General features: G+C 43.4%; 1 protein-coding gene and 1 pseudogene across 1 annotated transcript in view; both read right to left on the bottom strand.

The window, feature by feature from the left end:
* Positions 1 to 9,457, bottom strand: part of LOC140741611 (cytosolic Fe-S cluster assembly factor NUBP2 pseudogene) — a 169,707-nt pseudogene extending 160,250 nt beyond the window's left edge.
* A 6,466-nt stretch (positions 9,458 to 15,923) lies between these two features.
* galr1a (galanin receptor 1a) overlaps positions 15,924 to 17,992 on the bottom strand; it is a 40,514-nt gene continuing 38,445 nt past the window's right edge. Inside the window, exon 3 of the mRNA XM_073071082.1 lies at positions 15,924 to 16,311. Coding sequence (XP_072927183.1) covers positions 15,994 to 16,311 — 318 coding nt within the window. The 3' untranslated portion in view covers positions 15,924 to 15,993. The remainder of the gene's footprint in view (positions 16,312 to 17,992) is intronic.

Below are 17,992 nucleotides of genomic sequence, written 5' to 3'. Positions count from 1 at the left end.
ATTAAATGCAAAACTTTGTCAGATTCAATGTGCATTTATTAACACATATAAAGAAAACAACTTTTGATCTAATCAACACAAGAGACTACAGCATCTTCTGCACAAAACTAGACAAATTCATAGCTCCAAATTACATTAAGGCCACATTACAGACTGAACAAAGGCACAGAAAAGCAAGCAGAGTCCTTGCAATAATAAAAGTACATAAAATACTGATGATCATAAACAGGAATATTTATTTAAACACTCTTCATTCTGCATTTTCATCCAAGCAACGAATGTTAAATTTTGTCGATGAATACATATTGTCTCCCAGGCTACCGACACTGTAAACATTTACAGATTACATGAAAGCATGCAAAAACATGGGAGCTTGTCTCAAAAGGCATCCACAGCCAACAAGGAAGAGGTCTTAGCTGATTTGAGGAATATATTTTTCCAGGAACCTGCGGGTTCAAGTGAAAGGCCCCGGAGCAATGAATGACACTGAAATCAACTTATAGCACTGTTATGCCCACACTTCCAAAACAACAAACTTGGAAAGAATTTTTGTCTCTTTACATATGTGTTGAAATCTCAGGCCATTTTTGTTTCAGTGGGTCATTTCTAAGTGAAGTGCTTGGAAGCAGTTACAAGGCTTGGTGGTGTAACAATAGGAAGCAATGTTCTTGGATAACTTTGCTCTGCTGTACACCCAGTGTTACGTAGCTTAGCTGAATTATGGAGTTTCAACCTATAGCTCAGTGAACTACATGACACTGGTTGAAACTAGTCCAGCATTCTTTGGTTTCGCTTCCCCTGCCTGGCTTAGTACAGATCAGTGCTAATTAACTCATTCTAACTGTGGTCTAACGAAGAGCAAAAATTAACTAACATCTATACTAATTTATAGCTCAGTAAATTCTGATTTCAGCCAACAGTGTCTCCAACTTATGGAAACTTCAGGATACAGACAATTCACAGAACCATGATAAGACTGGGGAGTGTCCCTGCATAAAATGAACTGTTCTCCTACTCAGATGATCAGGGGTGATTTCTATGGTACAAATTTTCTGTGGTCTAACAGCAGACATATCTCAGGGATTCTGTATCAGAGAGTTTCAGCCCGTAGTAGCGAGCAAGATTTCTTGCTGAGAGTTTACCTTTGCTAAGTGTTCCCTTGCAAATAATTTAGTGTGTAAAGGCAAAACACAAGAATCAGGAACTGGACTCGAGTTGCTGAGTTTTATTCTGCATACAATCTGTCTCACCTTTTCATCTCAACCACCAATAAACCCTTCCATTCTTTTCTCCTTCTTATAAACCCTTCGTGTATTCTCCTTTCAAAGATCGGCTCTGCCAGAGGCCTTCCCTCTAACTGAGGAGAAGAACTCAGAACCAGGTGCTGATCTCTGCCCATGTTTCTGAGTACCAGAAGCAACAGAGTGTATGAGGCTGAGGGGAGTGACCTTATAGAGGTTTATAAAACTATGAGAAGCACGGATATGGGAAATGGTCACAGTCTTTTCCTCAGGGTAGGAGAGTCTAAAGTTCAAAGTCCAAAGTGAATTTTAGGTCTAAGGTGAGAGGGGAAAGATTTAAAATGGACCTAAAGGAAAACGTTTTTCAGCCTGAGGCTGGTGGGTATATGGAATGAGCTGCCACAGAAAATAGTAATGACAGGTATAATTACAATGCTTAAAGTCCATTTGGACAGGTAAGTGGATAGGAAATCTTTAGAGGGATATGGGCCAATCACAGGCAAATGTCCTCTGTCCCCCACTGGTATGATCAGCATTGACTTTCTACTCAAGATGAGGGTGAAAAACTTGACCCAAAGTCTTTTGTCTTACAAGGGAACTACACCAAACTTGTGCGTCTCCATACTATCTCAGCTGAACACTTCACTGGGGTCCTGTAAATCTTTCCCTTTTCACAAAAGTGTTTACAATGTGATTACATGAAATGATTTATGGGACTATTTTCAATTTCAGGTAAGCGAGACCTCTTGTGTGTGTATATATATATATGTATATATCTCTTTTCCAACATTTCATCCACCATCTCTCTCCTTCTCCCATCAAGATTTGGTTCCATCTTCTCTTCACCCTCCTACTAACTCCCATTATCACATTCTTTACTCATCCACTTCCAGCACCGGGAGCCTTTGTGCTGCTGCTTAGCAGCCTCCCAGCTATCTCCACCTTCACTCTCACCTCACCATCAATTTTCCCTTTGTTTGTCTCCATCTATAATCAACCTGCCACAGTCTCCCAACCCCACTCTTCTTCCTCTCCTATCTGGCTCCTTCTGTTCATCATCCTTCACTCCTCCTCAATCCTCCAATCACCTTGGAGTTCCTGTCTCACCACTCGCTCTCTCCTCATTATACTGACTATCTCTCCTCTCCACTCTCAGTCCTGATGCAAGGTTTTAATGCAAAACATCAGCAACTTCCCCCACGGATACTACTTGACCTATTGAGTTCCTCCAGCTGGTTGCTTGTTGTTTGAAGCTATTACCCTTTAGTGAGCACTGCTAAAGAACTGTTTAACACTTTATACAGAAATAACCAAGGTACAATGCTATTCAAGGCATCTTGCTTTACCAAGTATAACTGTATACAAAGCCCATTGGAGCATCAGTAACATAAAAATCTTATTTATTTTCTGGGTGACTGTAGAAATTGGCTGAATCCCACAGAACTACTGACATGCTGTACTGTAACTGTGCTGTACTGTAATGTGTGATTAAAGCATTATTTAATGCCTAGCATTCAGATAATGGAATAGAAAGGATTAACCTGATCAGCATCTTACAGCTGATGTCGACGAACAAGATAGGAGACAAAATTTTCAAATTGTCTTAAAATTACCAATAATATTCTAAATTTCAAATAAATGGCAGTAATTTTCCCAGTGAGTAGTCCCAATATGTTATAATAACCATTAGGTAGGAGTGAGAGAAGCTTCAAGTCCCACACCCACAGATTCAAGGACAGCTACTTCCCTTTAACTATTCAGTTTTTGGACCGACTGGAAAAACCCTAATCACTACAGTTTAGCATCACTATAACAACATTCTATTAAAATGGACTTAGTGTTTTCTTTAATCTAATTGTATACTTATCTTGTAAAGCTTGTGCATATTTATGTTTATTTATGTCCTGACGAAGTTGTCTCGGCCCGAAACGTCAACACTGCTTCTCCCTATAGATGCTGCCTGGCCTGCTGTGTTCCACCAGCATTTTGTGTTTGTTTATGTTTAATTTATGTTTTTCTTTTTGTGCAGCTTATATGATGCCATGTACTTTTATATGCTGCTGTATGTAAATGTTTCATTGCACCTGTGCGACATGTACTTGTGCATATGACACTAAAGTTGGCTTTAACTGAAGCAGGACATTGCCTTAAGCCTTGTTTCCACAATTATCTCACTGGTTACATCATATGTTTTTCAGACTTTTGGTGTCACTGACAAGCCCAGCATTTATTACCATCCGTAACTAGACTTGAACTGCGTGATTTGCTAGGTTCAGCAGACATTAAAGAGACAGCTGATGGACAGGTACTCATACTTAGTTTGGCCAGAAGAAGGAAAACAGATTTTATTTCTTGAAAGGCGTATGTGGACAGATGTGTTATTTTAATCTAAGGAAACTATTCTGGTCCTTCATTACAAATTAGCAAACCGCATTTAGACACAGCAGGTTTGAAGTCTAATCTCTTGATTGCTGGTTTGGATGATTTAAAAATCACACCACATCACATATCCATATAGAAACCTCCATGATTCCTGGAATTATACACAAGCCTCTGCCTAAATCGGTTCTGGTCTTGATCAGAGCCTCTAATCAAGATTCTTCCATTTTCCAACATGTTAGTACAAGTGCGGCAGAGCATGAGTTCTTATCACCTTTATCTGATGAATTATCAAGCTTCAGGTCTGCTTTAGAGTGGGCAAGATGTGGTTTAATCCAGTGCTGCGAAGGCCAGCACAGAAAACTGGACCAACCGAAAGAACTTTCGACTCCTGATGGAAGGTGACTCAAGGATCCCCTGCCAGTGGCCTCGGGTTTACTGTATCTCCAGAGAGCCCGCATAATTCAATTCATCTGCTTCACAATTTAATGCGTCTACACTGTAATACTTAATCCTAACTTCTAGTTATGCTTCACAACTATATGGCGACATAGTCTCAAAAGGCAACAAATTGGAGAAGCACATGTCATATATAGTTAAGGGAAGGTTGAATAATTTCCACTTTTGCTATTAACTACAAATTAAGACAAAAGATTAACTTGCCTTTATATAGCAACTTTTATGTCCCTTTTCAGAGCAATGGCATTGCCATGCATTATTTTTTCCAGTATTAAACCAGAAATTCAGAAAATAATTGTGTTTATAAAGTGCCTTCCATGATGCACAAATGCCTTGTAGATAAAGAAGTACTTTTGAAGACTAGTGTTGGAAATTCAGGATTCAGGAGTACAGCACTCAGTGCAAAGCCTAGGGCCTTGTTCCCAAGTTTGAGCTGAGCTTAAATTCTCATCTTTTAGAGACATTCACAGGTCTGCTTCTTACACTACGATCTGTCTTCCAGATTGAAGCTCCTTCTGTAGCCATGAACCAATGCTACATCAGTGTTGTCCATTTATTGGCATCATTATTGCCGGCCAAGCTTCATTCATGCACTGATGGGTCTCTCATATCATTCACAGTTACATTAAGGCAAGAATTGGGGGATTCAAGAGATATAAGGAATATCTTTTCCACTCAGATGTTGGTTGGAACCCAAGACTCACTACCTGGGAATGGTGGGGACTTCACTGCCAAAAATGAAGTTGTGCTCTTGAAACACCATGGTATAGAAAGTCGTGGACCAGTTGCTGGAAAATGGGATTTACTTGTCTTTCCACCACCTCAGAAAAGCAGCCAATATAATCAATGATCCTCCCACCCTGTCATTCTCTCTTCTTCCTTTTTTCATCAAGCAGAAAATGCAGAAGGCTGAGACCATAAGCCACCTGAAGGACAGTTTCTATCCCACTGTTATCAGACTCTTCAACGGCCTCTCGTATGCTAAAAATACCCAGAATCATTCTTGTGAGCCTTCTCTGAACCCTCTCCAATGCCTGCACATCTTTTCTTAGATAAGGGGCACAAAACTGCTCACAATACTCTAAAAGGAGTCTGACCAATGCCTTATAAAGCCTCACCATGACATCTTTGCTCATATTCAAATCCTCTTCAAATGAATGCTAACATTGCATTTGCCTTCCTCACCACCGGCTCAACCTGCAAGTAGACCTTTAAATCAGGGATTCCCAAACTGGGGTCCACGGACACCTTACTTAATGGTATTGGTCCTGGACATAAAAAAAAGATTGGGAACCCCTGTTCCAGGAAATCCTGCACAAAGATTCCAAAGTCCTTTTCCACCTCATGCAAACGGCCACTGTGTCTGAGAAACGGCACCACCAGTTAGAGGAGAGCTCCCCCAACACCTCGTTTCAGCACTACAGTCTGACTCACTCTCTCTGTTCTCCTCCACACCCCAATGGCTCTACGTGCACAGGAGACTCTGATAGACTCCAGCACAGCCCGCAACTTTCAGGACCAGGCTGTGTGCGTGCAGCTTGGACTCCTACCAAGCCTATCTCTTACTTCTTCATCATAGCCAACGATGGACATTGCTTGGGGTCTGGGATGGTCAGTGCGTGCTCGCAGCCCCTGCTTTCGAGCATCACGGACTAATATGAGTCCATCCACTTCCTCCTGATTGACTCACCCAACACTCTTCTCATCTAAGGTTACCCCTGGCTCTCAACTCACGTCCCTCATTTCATGTGGTCGTCCCACTCACTGCTTAATTGGGGACCCACCTGCCTGCAACCTCAGTTGACTTCACCCCATGAGATGGATATGGAGGAAACCTTCGACATCATCAAACTCCCACAAGCATACCACAACTTAGCCATTGCCTTCAGTAAGAGGGAAAGACAGAACCCTGCTTCCTAACAGCCTACACGACCGCATGATCAACCTCCATGTAGGCACCACCCCCGCTTGATGAGGTCTGCACTCCCTCTCCCCTCCTGAGATGCAAGCCATGAACAAACACATTGCTGAGGCACCACACCACAGCTTCATTCGAACATCACAGTCCCTATCCAGTGCAGGATGCTTCTTTGTCTAAGAGAAAGATAAGGGTCTTCTTTTCCTGTATTGTCTACCATGGGCCCAACAAAATCACCATATAAGAACCGACAACTCCCCCGCCCCCACTTGATGGATAACAGATTCAAAACACGCTAGTGGGCCCAGATCTTCATGAAACTGTATCTATTAAGTGCATATATCCTGCATCCGCCAGGGGTTGAGTGGAAGACAGTGATCATTGCACCCACTGGCGACTATAAATACTTGGAGATGCCTTTCGGACTTTCCAACAGTCCAACAATTTTTTAAGCCTTCATTAATGAGACCCTCTGAGACATGCAACACAGGTATGTGTTCATCTACCTCAACAACATCCTCATCTTTTCCAAGAAGCCCCAAGACCACGTCTGTCACATCATTCAGTCCTTCAGCATCTCCTTGAAAACAAACTGTATGACAAGTTAGAAAAATGCCAGTTCCACACCCCAGTCATTTCCTTCCTGTGAAATATCCATAACCACGGACACAGAGAAAGTTCATATCATCATTGCACGGCCACTCAAACAGACACGGTGCATCTTCAGCCTCCAGAACTTCTACTGCTGATCAGAAACAACACCGGTTCTCTCACCTACCTCACAGATAACCTGGTCTGCTCCCGTAGACCACACTTCCAAAGAGCTCAAGAAGTGCTTCACCACCCCTCCCAATCTCTGCCATCCAAACCCCTCCAGACATTTTGTGGTAGAGATGGACACATCAGACATGGGCACTGGGGCCATCCACTCCAGGTGAGGAATGTACTGGATGATATACCATTGTGCCTTCTCCTTGCGTAAGTCCAAATCTACAGCATGCCATTATGGAGTTGGAAACAGGGAGCTACTCTCCATTTAATGAGCCTCGGAGGAATGGAGACATTGGCTGATGGGAACACTGGGCCCTTCTGATCTGGACTGATATCCAGAACCTGCCAATAGGCCTGTCAACTCAACCCACATCAGGCTTGCTTGGCCCTCTTCTTCAAGCAATTCGACTTCACTATCTCCTACTGACCTGGTTCCAAGTACACTAAGGCAGACACCCCATCATGACAGTTCGACCCAGTTGAAACAGAGATCATTCCATCCTCTCAGATCCTCATCCTGATAATCTGGGACCTTGGGAACCAGATATGCCGGGCCCTACAGCATGAGCCTACTCAGGCCGACACACCTGACATCCACATGTATGTGTTGGCGGCCATGCACTTTGAGGCCATCCAGTTGCGCACTCCTCACCCTTCTCTGGCCACCCAGGCGCACGACTGATTCTGGATTTTCTGCAATGCCTGTTCCAGTGGCCCACCATGATCATAGATGGATGTCTGTTCATTTCCTCTGCCCTCAATGTACCCAGTCCAATTTCTCCAACCCTCTGGGCTCCTGCGGCCCCTACCAGTCCTTGACACCCGTGGTCCCACATCACCGTGAATTTTCATCACAGTTTTCCACATTTCACTGGGGCTTCAGTGATCATGACAGTGACAGACCAACCCTCCAAGGTGGCCCAAATCATTACTCTTCCTGAGCTTCTGTCGGCCACTGAGACAGTGGCCCTGATTCTCTAATAGGTAGGTCACCCCCACTGCTTCACTCAGGTCATTATGTCAGACTGGGGCCCACAGTTCATCTCCCACTTCTGGTGAGACTTCCCCCTCCTCCACATCTCAGTGAGGCTGTCCTCTGGCTATCATCCACACACCAACGGTCAGTCAGAAAGAGACAATCAGCCAGTGGAGTTTTTAGGATGCTTCTCCACCTCCGGGTGGAAAAGGTATCTGCTCTGGGCTGAGCTGTCCCATGATCTACACACTCCCTCTGCCAGAGGTATGCAACCTTTTAAGGTGCTTCTTGGTTACCAACCCCGTTGTAACCTGCAGAGGGCCGTCCACCAGAGCTCTGATTCACCCATGCCGGAATGCTTGGAAGAGAACATGGAGAGCCACTGCTTCATTGGGCAGAGAATTCCACAGGTTCACCACTCTCTGGGAAAAGCACTTCCTCCTCATCTCCGTCCTAAATCTACTCGCCCGAAGGTTGAGGCTGTCAGAATGAACTGCATGAACAAACATTAAGTTTTCTGATGTCAAAAACAAGTGACAAGCGAAGCACATGTCAAACACACATACAGTGGTAATTTGCTTTTAACACTTACTTATCACTAGTCCAAAACATGTCAGAATAATTTTGCTACACTCCGAATCTGTTGAAGGATACTTAGAGTTAATATAGTTCTTACAGTATTAATTATTATCATTCACAATAATTATGCAGGGCAACATGGTGTGCAGGGAAAGTAAAAGCTATACATGGGACATTTTATTAGAGGTGGATCATTGCTTTTACTGGAGCGGCGTAGGCTGAGCAGAGACCTGACAGGCCTATCCGATTTTGCAAGGTATAGATAGAGTAGACACTCAAAATTATTGTCCTACTGGGGTTGAAATTGACAATACTGGAGAGCAAAGCTTTAAGGTGAGAGGGCAACGTTTACAAGGGATATGCAGGGCGAGTTTTTTTTTTAGGCACAAAGAGTGATAGGAGCCTGGAACAGGCAGCCAGGGGTGGTCATGGAAACTGACATGTTAGTGCTGTTCTAAAGGCTTTCAGGTAGATACATGAATATGCAATGATGGAGGGATATGGATCATGCTCAGGCAGAAGGGATTATTTAAATCTGGCAACATGCTCCTGTCCTTCTACTGTCCTGGAAGTTTCTGTGTTCTAGGTCCATGAAAAAGGGAGACGAAACACAGAGACAGAGTAAAAACAGATGGTGGGGGAGGAAAGAAAAGGGAGGGAGAGGGAGGGAGGGGGAGAGGGGGAGGGCAGAGGGAGAGGGAGAGAAAAAAGAGGAAGAATAAAAAGAGGAATTAGCTTCAGAGCTTTGGACCTAAGCTACAAAGGAGAGGCAGGTGCATGAGTCTTACACTTTTGGGCCTAGGGAACTGAAGAGAGAATCAGACAAAGAGTTGAGAGCCAGGCATAAGTGATCAAAGTGCAAGAGAGCATGAGTTTCAAAGTTTAGGACCTTGTTAATGGATGCTAGTGGAATGATGGAAGTAGAATATTCCAAAGGGCCAGAGGTGATAGTATTTATAGCTCTGGAGGAGGTTATAGCAGGAAATTACACAAGAATAAGCATAGATTATGAAAAATACCTTCCAGCACTGGCTCATCTTGGTTACTGTTTGTACCACTGCTGCTTGGCAAGGCTACACCAACATCTTGCAAACACTGGCACATGTACAAGAATGCCACTGTCTTTGGTTCCATGGCTTCCTGACTCAGTGGGTCATTCCTTCCCTGTCACTGAATCAATATCCTAAAACTTCCCACTGCTAGAGCCTTTTCTCCACAGCTCCTGCATGGGTGTGAGGAGGCATCGCTGAACCATTGTCAAGGGCAAGTTGGGATGGGCAATGAATGACAGCCTTACCAATGGTAGCTGGTACCAAGGAAAAACTTTTCATTCAACTGTACATTTGTAGGCTGCACAGTATTTCAGAACTTCAATACTTGACTCAACATTGCTCTTCTTACTAAAACATTAAAAGTCCCTTTAACCTGTTCCAGTCCAAGAATAATCCCAATGAAAATCCTCATATCTGGTACAATTCATGACCATCAGACATAAGAGCAGAATTAGGCCATTCAGCCTATCGAGTCTGCTCTGCCATTCCATCATGGTTGATCCCGGATCCCACCCAACCCCATACACCTGCCTTCTCGCCATGTCCTTTGATGCCTTGACTGAAATGATCAGCTTCCACCTTAAACATACCCACGGACTTGGCCTCCACCACAGTCTGTGGCAGATCATTCCACAGATTCACTATACACAGACTAAAAAAATTCTTTCTTACCTCCATTCTAAAAGGCCACCCCTCAATTTTGAGGCTGTGGCCTCTAGTTCTGGATATCCCCACCACAGAAAACATCCTCTCCACATCCTCTCTCCATCCTCTCTCCATTTAGTCCTTTCAACATTCAGTAGGTTTGAAAGAGATCCCCATGCATTCTTCTAAATTCCAGTGAGTACAGGCCCAAGCAAAGTTCATGCAAAGATCCTCTCTCCCCCCATCTCGACTAGCAAGATATACACTCTGAAATTCAATGCTTTTGAAATGATTTAAGGTTGCCTGATCATATAGGGAAGAGGGTGAGGAAGAGGAGAAGGATATGAAAAAGGGCATCACAGTGGCATAGCAGTTAGTGCAATACTTTACAGTACCAGCAATCACGGATCAGGGTTCAATTCCGACCACAGTCTGTAGGGGATTTGTATGTTCTCCGCACGACTGCAGGGGATTTCTCCAAATGCACTGATTTTCTCCCACAATCCAAAGATGTACAGGTTATGGCTAGGAAGTTGTAGGCATACTCTGGTGATACCAGAAAATTGGCAACAAATGCAGGCTGCTCTACAACACATGCTTGGAATTTGTTGGTCATTGATGTTATCAAAGTATCTGTTCTGGGACCGCTACTCTTCATGATTTTTATAAATGACCTGAATGAGGAAGTGGAGGGATGGGTTAGTAGGTTTGCTGATGACACTAAGGTTGGAAGTGTTATGGATAGTGTGGAGGGCTGTCAGAGGTTACAGTGGGACATTGATAGGATGCCAAACTGGGCTGAGAAGTGGCAGATGGAGTTCAACCCAGATAAGTGTGAAGTAGTTCATTTTGGTAGGTCAAATATGATGACAGAATATAGTATTAATGGCAAGACTCTTGGCAGTGTGGAGAATCAGAGGGATCTTGGGGTCCGAGTCCATAGGACGCTCAAAGCAGCTGCGCATGTTGACTCAGTGGTTAAGAAGGCGTATGGTGTATTGGCCTTCATCAATCACGGAATTGAATTTAGGAGCCGAGAGGTAATGTTGCAGCTATATAGGACCCTGGTCAGATCCCACTTGGAGTACTGTGTTCAGTTTTGGTCGCCTCACTACAGGAAGGACGTGGAAGCCATAGAAAGGGTGCAGAGGAGATTCACAAGGATCTTGCCTGGATTGGGAAGCATCTCTTATGAGGATAGGTTGAGTGAACTCGGTCTTTTCCCCTTTGAGCGACAGAGGACGAGAGGTGACCTGATAGAGGTGTATAAGATGTTGAGAGGCATTGATCATGTGGATAGTCAGAGGCTTTTTCCCAGGGCTAAAATGGTTGCCACAAGAGGACACAGGTTTAAGGTGCTGGTGAGTAGGTACAGAGGAGATGTCAGGGGTAAGTTTTTTATGCAGAGAGTGGTGAGTGCGTGGAATGGGCTGCCAGTAAAGCTGGTGGAGGCGGATAAGATAGGGTCTTTTAAGAGACTTTTGGATAGGTACATGGAGCTTAGAAAAAAATAGAGGGCTATAGGTATGCCTAGTAACTTCTAGGGTAGGGACATGTTCAGCATAACCTTGTGGGCCGAAGGGCCTGTATTGTGCTGTAGTTTTTCTATGTTTCTTTGTTTGTAAAGCATTTTGCAATCTGTTTCAATGCTTTGATGTACAGGTGACAAATAAAGCTAATCTCATTCTTCTTCTTAATCTTCTTACTGAAGCAGCTTGCATTAACCTGGTGAATGCAGCTTATAGTGTGGTGATAAATGATAAATTATAACCCTGGTCTTGCTTGAAATATGATCACAGCTGAACTAAGGCCTCAGGTTCACCTATCAAATCAATCTATATAACTCCTGTTTCCTGTCACGTCCAACAATTTATCACAGTTTTGAGGCGGGCAGCACACAGGGTGCAGCCAGTGCTGTTTCCCAGCGCCAGTGACCATACTCAATCTTGTCTGTGTGGAGTCTGTGACAACACCAATTTCACCCAGGCACTTTGGGTTTCCTCCCACAGACCAAAGGCATGAGAGTTGTGAGGTTAATTCATGGTTGTAAATTATCCCTCGTGCAGGCAAGTGATAGAATATGAATGGGTTGGGGACAAAAATGGATTCAGCATAAATGCATGCATGCATGATATTTTCTGCTGATTCAGGGGGATGCATAACTCTACGAACATCCTCAGACTTCTGGGATAGAGACAGTCCCAATTATTTAGGATGCTCTGCTGACAGAAGTGCTTCCACATTTCAGAACTACGCTGCTAATCTATTAAATCAAAGCATGTGCCTTGTGACACCAGTCCTGCCAATCCCTCCCGGTGTTCTCTTCAGGCCAATCTTCATGATTGTTTCTTCACAAGAAATTTCCCTCAATTCAGGGACCAATCCATAGGAGGCAAAGCAACTGTAAGGTAAGTCAATCTTTTTTCACTAATGGAACCTGAAATTGCCTATGACATTATGCCAATACCCACAGCAAAATTCTTAATCCTGTGTTCCAGCCCACATGTATTCATCTTGCAACTTAAAATACAACTAATGTTAAAAGTGCCTCATAGGGCTGGCAGAAGAACATAATAAAAAAGATCAGATGTTCTGATCTCTACCTTTAAATTGATCTCAAGAAGCTACAAATTGGATGCAGTGTCCATTTTCAGGTGAAGTCTCTCCTCTAAACACTGTAGTGATGTTAGAAAGCACAACTTATTTCTGCCCGAAATTACAGCCATTGGTAAATTGTCTCTGGAACCTCTGTGCGTGATTCCCTGTAGTGCGTTGATGTTTCCCAGTATCATTACCAGATGCAGATCTCATGTTTCTTCCCTCAGAAACCTCAGTTGGAACTTAAAGGTACAAATTATAAACTTCAGTGAATAGCCACAATATATTTAGGAGCAGACCCACTAAAGAGTCGCTTCTGTGCCTTTTTAAAGGTAAGTTCTGTTGACATCAAGCCTGACTGATGGGTTTCAGAGCTCAGTGCAGGCTGCTCATACAAGGCCCAAAGTCCACAGTGTGTTTACTTCTCCAAAAAGTCTGCCAACATTTAGCTTTTATTAAAGTCAGCCAGAGGCACCATAGAAGGTTGGATAAAGAAGTCCATCAGCAATGAAAATCACGGACCCACTGAACTGCTGTTTCAAAACAAATCTAGTAGATGGAGATATGCCATCTTTATGGAGTCTCACTGTATCGATGATATTCCCTTTGTTATCAGTTCCTCCCATTTCTTTCTTTGTAAGTTAAAATTACTCTTTTGCTATCTTTCTTTTTCCATTCTGCAAAGGGTCTCTGATCTAAATTTTTCTATTTTTTTCTCTTTCCACAGCCTAACCTGCTGAGTGTTTCCCGCATTTTACCATTCTCAGTTGGCGTCTTTATATCCAGCATATATGCAAATGCAAACCGCACCAGAACATCTGTCTTCTCTTTACTACTTGAGCAAACCATTCCATCTCACAGCAATTAGTGATAGGTAATCAATACTGGCTTTGCTGGCAATGCTAGTGAAAGCTTAGTAATACTGTTATCTCATTCCCATTGCCGCTCTGTTCATTACTAAAGCGTGATCACTGTATTGATCAGTGAAACTTTATATATTGAAGAGTTTGTAAATTAATACTTTCCATTTATATGGTGCCTTTCACAACCCTTTCAGAACATCCCAGTTAGTTGGAAATCAGATTCATATTTAACTATGGACCGTTGGAATAATGAAATATATAGCTGCATTCCACTTGAAAAAATTACTTATAATTTAAGAAATGAATATGATATATTTTTGAAAATTTGGCACCCCTATCTACAAAAGGTAGGATTAAATATATAGGTCCTTTGAAGATAAAACTATAAGTTATTTGGGGAAAATAAAAACTAAAGTTATTTTGAACTCCATGGAGCATGTGGGGATCCTCCGATATCCAGGCAATCCTTCTTTCTTTCTTCTTTCTTTTTTTTTCTTTTTTTTCAGATAGGGATCTAAGGGGGGAAGGGTTAAGGGGAGGGGGAGGGTTAATATTAATTTTTCACTATTCTAATATTCTATTCATTTTATGTAATTCTCTTAAAAATTTCATTAATAAATAAAAAAAATTTTTTTAAAATCCCAGTTAGTTTATATTTAATGAAATAAATCTCCATCATAACGAAGGGAACGAGTCAGCCAACTGCATTCAGATACCGGGCCTATAAAATATGTTCACCACCCCACCCCCCAGAAGTTTTCATGTTATATTGTTTTACAATATGGAAGCACAATGGATATAATTTGGCATCTTTGACACTGATCAACAGAAAAAGACTGTCATGTTAAAGTGAAAACATCTCTACAAAGTGATCTAAATTAATTACAAAAAAAAGTGTTGCAAGGCCTATCCACACAGACTCAAGGCTGTAACTGCTGCCAAAGGTGCATCTACTAAATACCGACTTGAAGGGGGTGAATACTTAAGCAATCAATTATTTTCTGTATTATATTTGTAATTAATTTAGATCACTTTGTAGAGATCTGTTTTCACTTTGACACGGAAGAGACTTTTTCTGTTGATCAGTGTCAAAAAAGCCAAATTAAATCATTGTGTTCCAATGTTGTAAAACAATAAATCATGAAAACTTCCAAAGGGGATGAATACTTTTTATACACACTGTAGCTCCTGTATGTAAAGAAATATAATTATGAACATGTCTGTTCCCCAATGTTGATTGAATGACCAACACTGTCCAGGATACAGCAGCAAATAACACCTCCCCCCCAACTCTTTCAAAATACTCCCATTGGATCTTTATTTATATCCAATAAAGTAGAGGGAAATCAATTTAGCTACTAACTAAATAAACAAGATCTCCAACAGTTCTACACTTCCTCAACACTGCACTAAGAGTTCAAATCTACATTGTGCATACTTGTGTCTCAAGTGGAAAATAACACACACCATTTGATTCCAGAGTCAATGGTGCTGTCAGAACATTATCCCCTTTGGAATGAACAGGCTACGGTGACATGTCTCTGAATTGTTATCCCATTGGGTTCCTTAATATTCACTTCCTGTGCACTAGTATAACTTCAACCAATATTCCTTGCTCCCAAAAATGATTAATGATCTCCAACAGAACAGACTACTTAACATTAATAAAAACACAAAATGCTGGCAGAACTCAGCAGGCCAGACAGCATCTATGGGAGGAGGTAGTGACGACGTTTCGGGCCGAAACTCTTCATCAGGAGTGAAGTAACATGGGATGGTCGAGGGGGGATAAGAAGTGGGGGAAGGGATGAAGTAGAGAGCTGAGAAGTGATAGGCTGAAGGGAAATGGGCTAGGGGGGAAGGTGGAGAATTATGGGAAATAAAAGAGAAAGAAAGGTAGGGCTGGGGGGAGATTATAGTGAGGGGGGAAAAGAGAGAGAAAGAGAACCAGACTAAAATAATAGATAGGGATGGGGGTAAGGGGGGGGGCAGGGGTATCAACGGAGGTCTGTGAGTTGGATGTTCATGCCGGCAGGTAGGAGGCTACCTAGGCAGGAGATAAGGTATTGCTCCATCAACCTGCGTGTGGCCTTATCTTGATGGTAGAGGAGGCCATGGACAGACATATCGGAGTGGGAGTGGTCTGTGGAATTGAAGTGTGTGGCCACAGGGAGATCCCACCACTGCTGGAGGACTGAGCGCCGATGACCCCCTAGCCCATTTCCCTTCAGCCTATCACTTCCCAGCTCTCTACTTCATCCCTCCCCCCACTTCTTATTCCCCCCTCGACCATCCCATGCTACTTCACTCCTGATGAAGGGTTTCGGCCCGAAACATCATTATTACCTCCTCCCATAGATGCTGTCTGGCCTGCTGAGTTCTGCCAGCATTTTGTGTTTTTATTTATTTCCAGCATCTGCAGATTCACTCACGTTACTGAACATTAAAATGGATGACTGGTGTGAATGTTATGGTATTACCATTAGCCTCACTGACCCAGTCTTAATTCAGATCACATATCAGCGCTGCAATTAGATGACACAACGTCTGTTGTAGTTCGAAGCTCCTTGACTTCATTCGGAGGAGAGGTGTTGCGGAATTTGCATCTGAATACCTCCTTGTAGGATTTCCTGAAGTTTTCTGACAGGAAGGCGTAGATTAGGGGGTTGACGGAGGAGTTGCTGTAGGCGAGGCAGTGGGCGGTTATCCTGAAGATGTAGGAGGCATTGGTCAGCGGGAAGCTGCCAAACTCAGTCCACAGAGCGATCACGTGGCTGGGGAGCCAGGAGAGGCAGAAGACCACGATCACCACCAGTACCGTCTGGGTAGTCTGAGGAGAGGGGAGCAAGCAAAAAGTAACATTAGGTCAAGTCAAGGTGAGATTATTGTCATACACATAAGTGCAGTGAGCTACAGGTATAATAAAAGGTTGTTTGCTGCAGCATCACAGCTAAATGGACAACGCACAGACATAGGAAATATGCATAAATGATACCAGATGGTGAAGAAACAAAAAGATTGTGCAAAACAAAACATCAGGGCAAAGAGCACACAATCAGAGGCAAAATCAAAGTTGAGTTTATTGTCATGTGGGATCATGATGACATCCATTAGTCTCGCAAGACCATGGATCTGCACCTGGAAAGTCTTGCTTCAGTCTGTGTTCGGTGAGGCGACGCTGGAGTGTCCTCTCCAGGGTGCAGGCTGGGGCAAGGTTGTATGGAAGACCAGCAGTGGCCCAAGCAACAAGTCTCCCCTCTCCATGCCACTGATGTTGTCCAGGGGAAGGGCAAGGGCCAATACAGCTTGGCACCGGTGATGTCGCAGGAGTTGCCAGAGCGAGGTTGAGGACAACGTCGGACTGCCTTAAGGACTCCAGCTCTGGATTTGTCCTCAGGGTTTACTCCCGAAGCCTTTCCCATGAGTGGGTATGGCCGCAAGGCAGTGGAGGTTTGAAATCAGAGTTTTTTCTCTCTTAGATGGACTGCCTTCCCAGGCTGACGAGCTCCATCTACCGAAAGCACTGGTTTTAAGGCGCCAGGACCCGCCTTCGCCCCTTCTCCTGTCAGTAGAAACAGTTCCGCCGGGCTTAGAGGCTAAGCCACATGAGAAGGCCAGGCATTGGACTTGGTTGTCAGAGGCTATTTGAGGCACATGCCATGAGGAGCACTTTTAGGCAGTGGGAGCTTGTCCCCACCGCCACTCCTCGGCTTGACAATCTTGGAACCTGTGTACAAGTGCATTTGTACACAGGTGTAATGCATAACGTACCTGCAGCAGCACCACAAGCACACAGCATCAGGGACACAACATTCACAAAAGAAACATAAATTCAACATAATTTATATACACAAATAGGACAAACGAAAAGCTTCACTGTAGTGCAAAGTGCCTAAGTGGTCACTGAGTTTCCATACTGAGGTAATGATTAGGATTGTACCGATTGGTTCAAGAACATAATGGTAGAAGGGAAGCATTTGCTGGTGGTGTGTAAGTTCAGGCTTCTGTACCTCCTGCCCAATGGTAGCTGCAAAAAGATGGCATGTCCTGGATGAAGGGGATTTCTGACAATAGGTGTCGCCTTCTTCAGGCCGTACCTCATTTAGAAAATACCCAAAGTGAGGAGGGACCTATCAATCAGGTATTGGGCCAGATCTATTACTGTCTGCAGCTTCTTACATTGCTGCGCATTTAAATAGCTATACCAGACTATGATGCTAGTGGTCAGGATACTATGCCCATGGTAGTGCAAGAGCTGTTCCTATGCTGAGAAAGGATTACAGTTGTGCAGGTTGGTTCAAGAACCCGTTCATAACCAGGCGTCCATGCTTGCTCCCACTCTCAGCTGCATATACCCCATCTCCATCATCCCACCACTGGAACCTATGGCTTAAGTAAAGACCCATCATACCAATGTGTGCTGATATCTCATTTACATTGGCATTGCTCAGTGAATATATACTAGAAAGGGTCCCGAGTAGTAACTTGCATGTGTATAGTGCCTTTCACAT

The sequence above is a fragment of the Hemitrygon akajei genome, chromosome 1 (assembly GCF_048418815.1).
Source record: "Hemitrygon akajei chromosome 1, sHemAka1.3, whole genome shotgun sequence".
NCBI lineage: Eukaryota > Metazoa > Chordata > Chondrichthyes > Myliobatiformes > Dasyatidae > Hemitrygon > Hemitrygon akajei.
The sequence above is the reverse complement of the archived record's forward strand: the minus strand, read 5'-3'. Positions and strand labels throughout refer to the sequence as shown.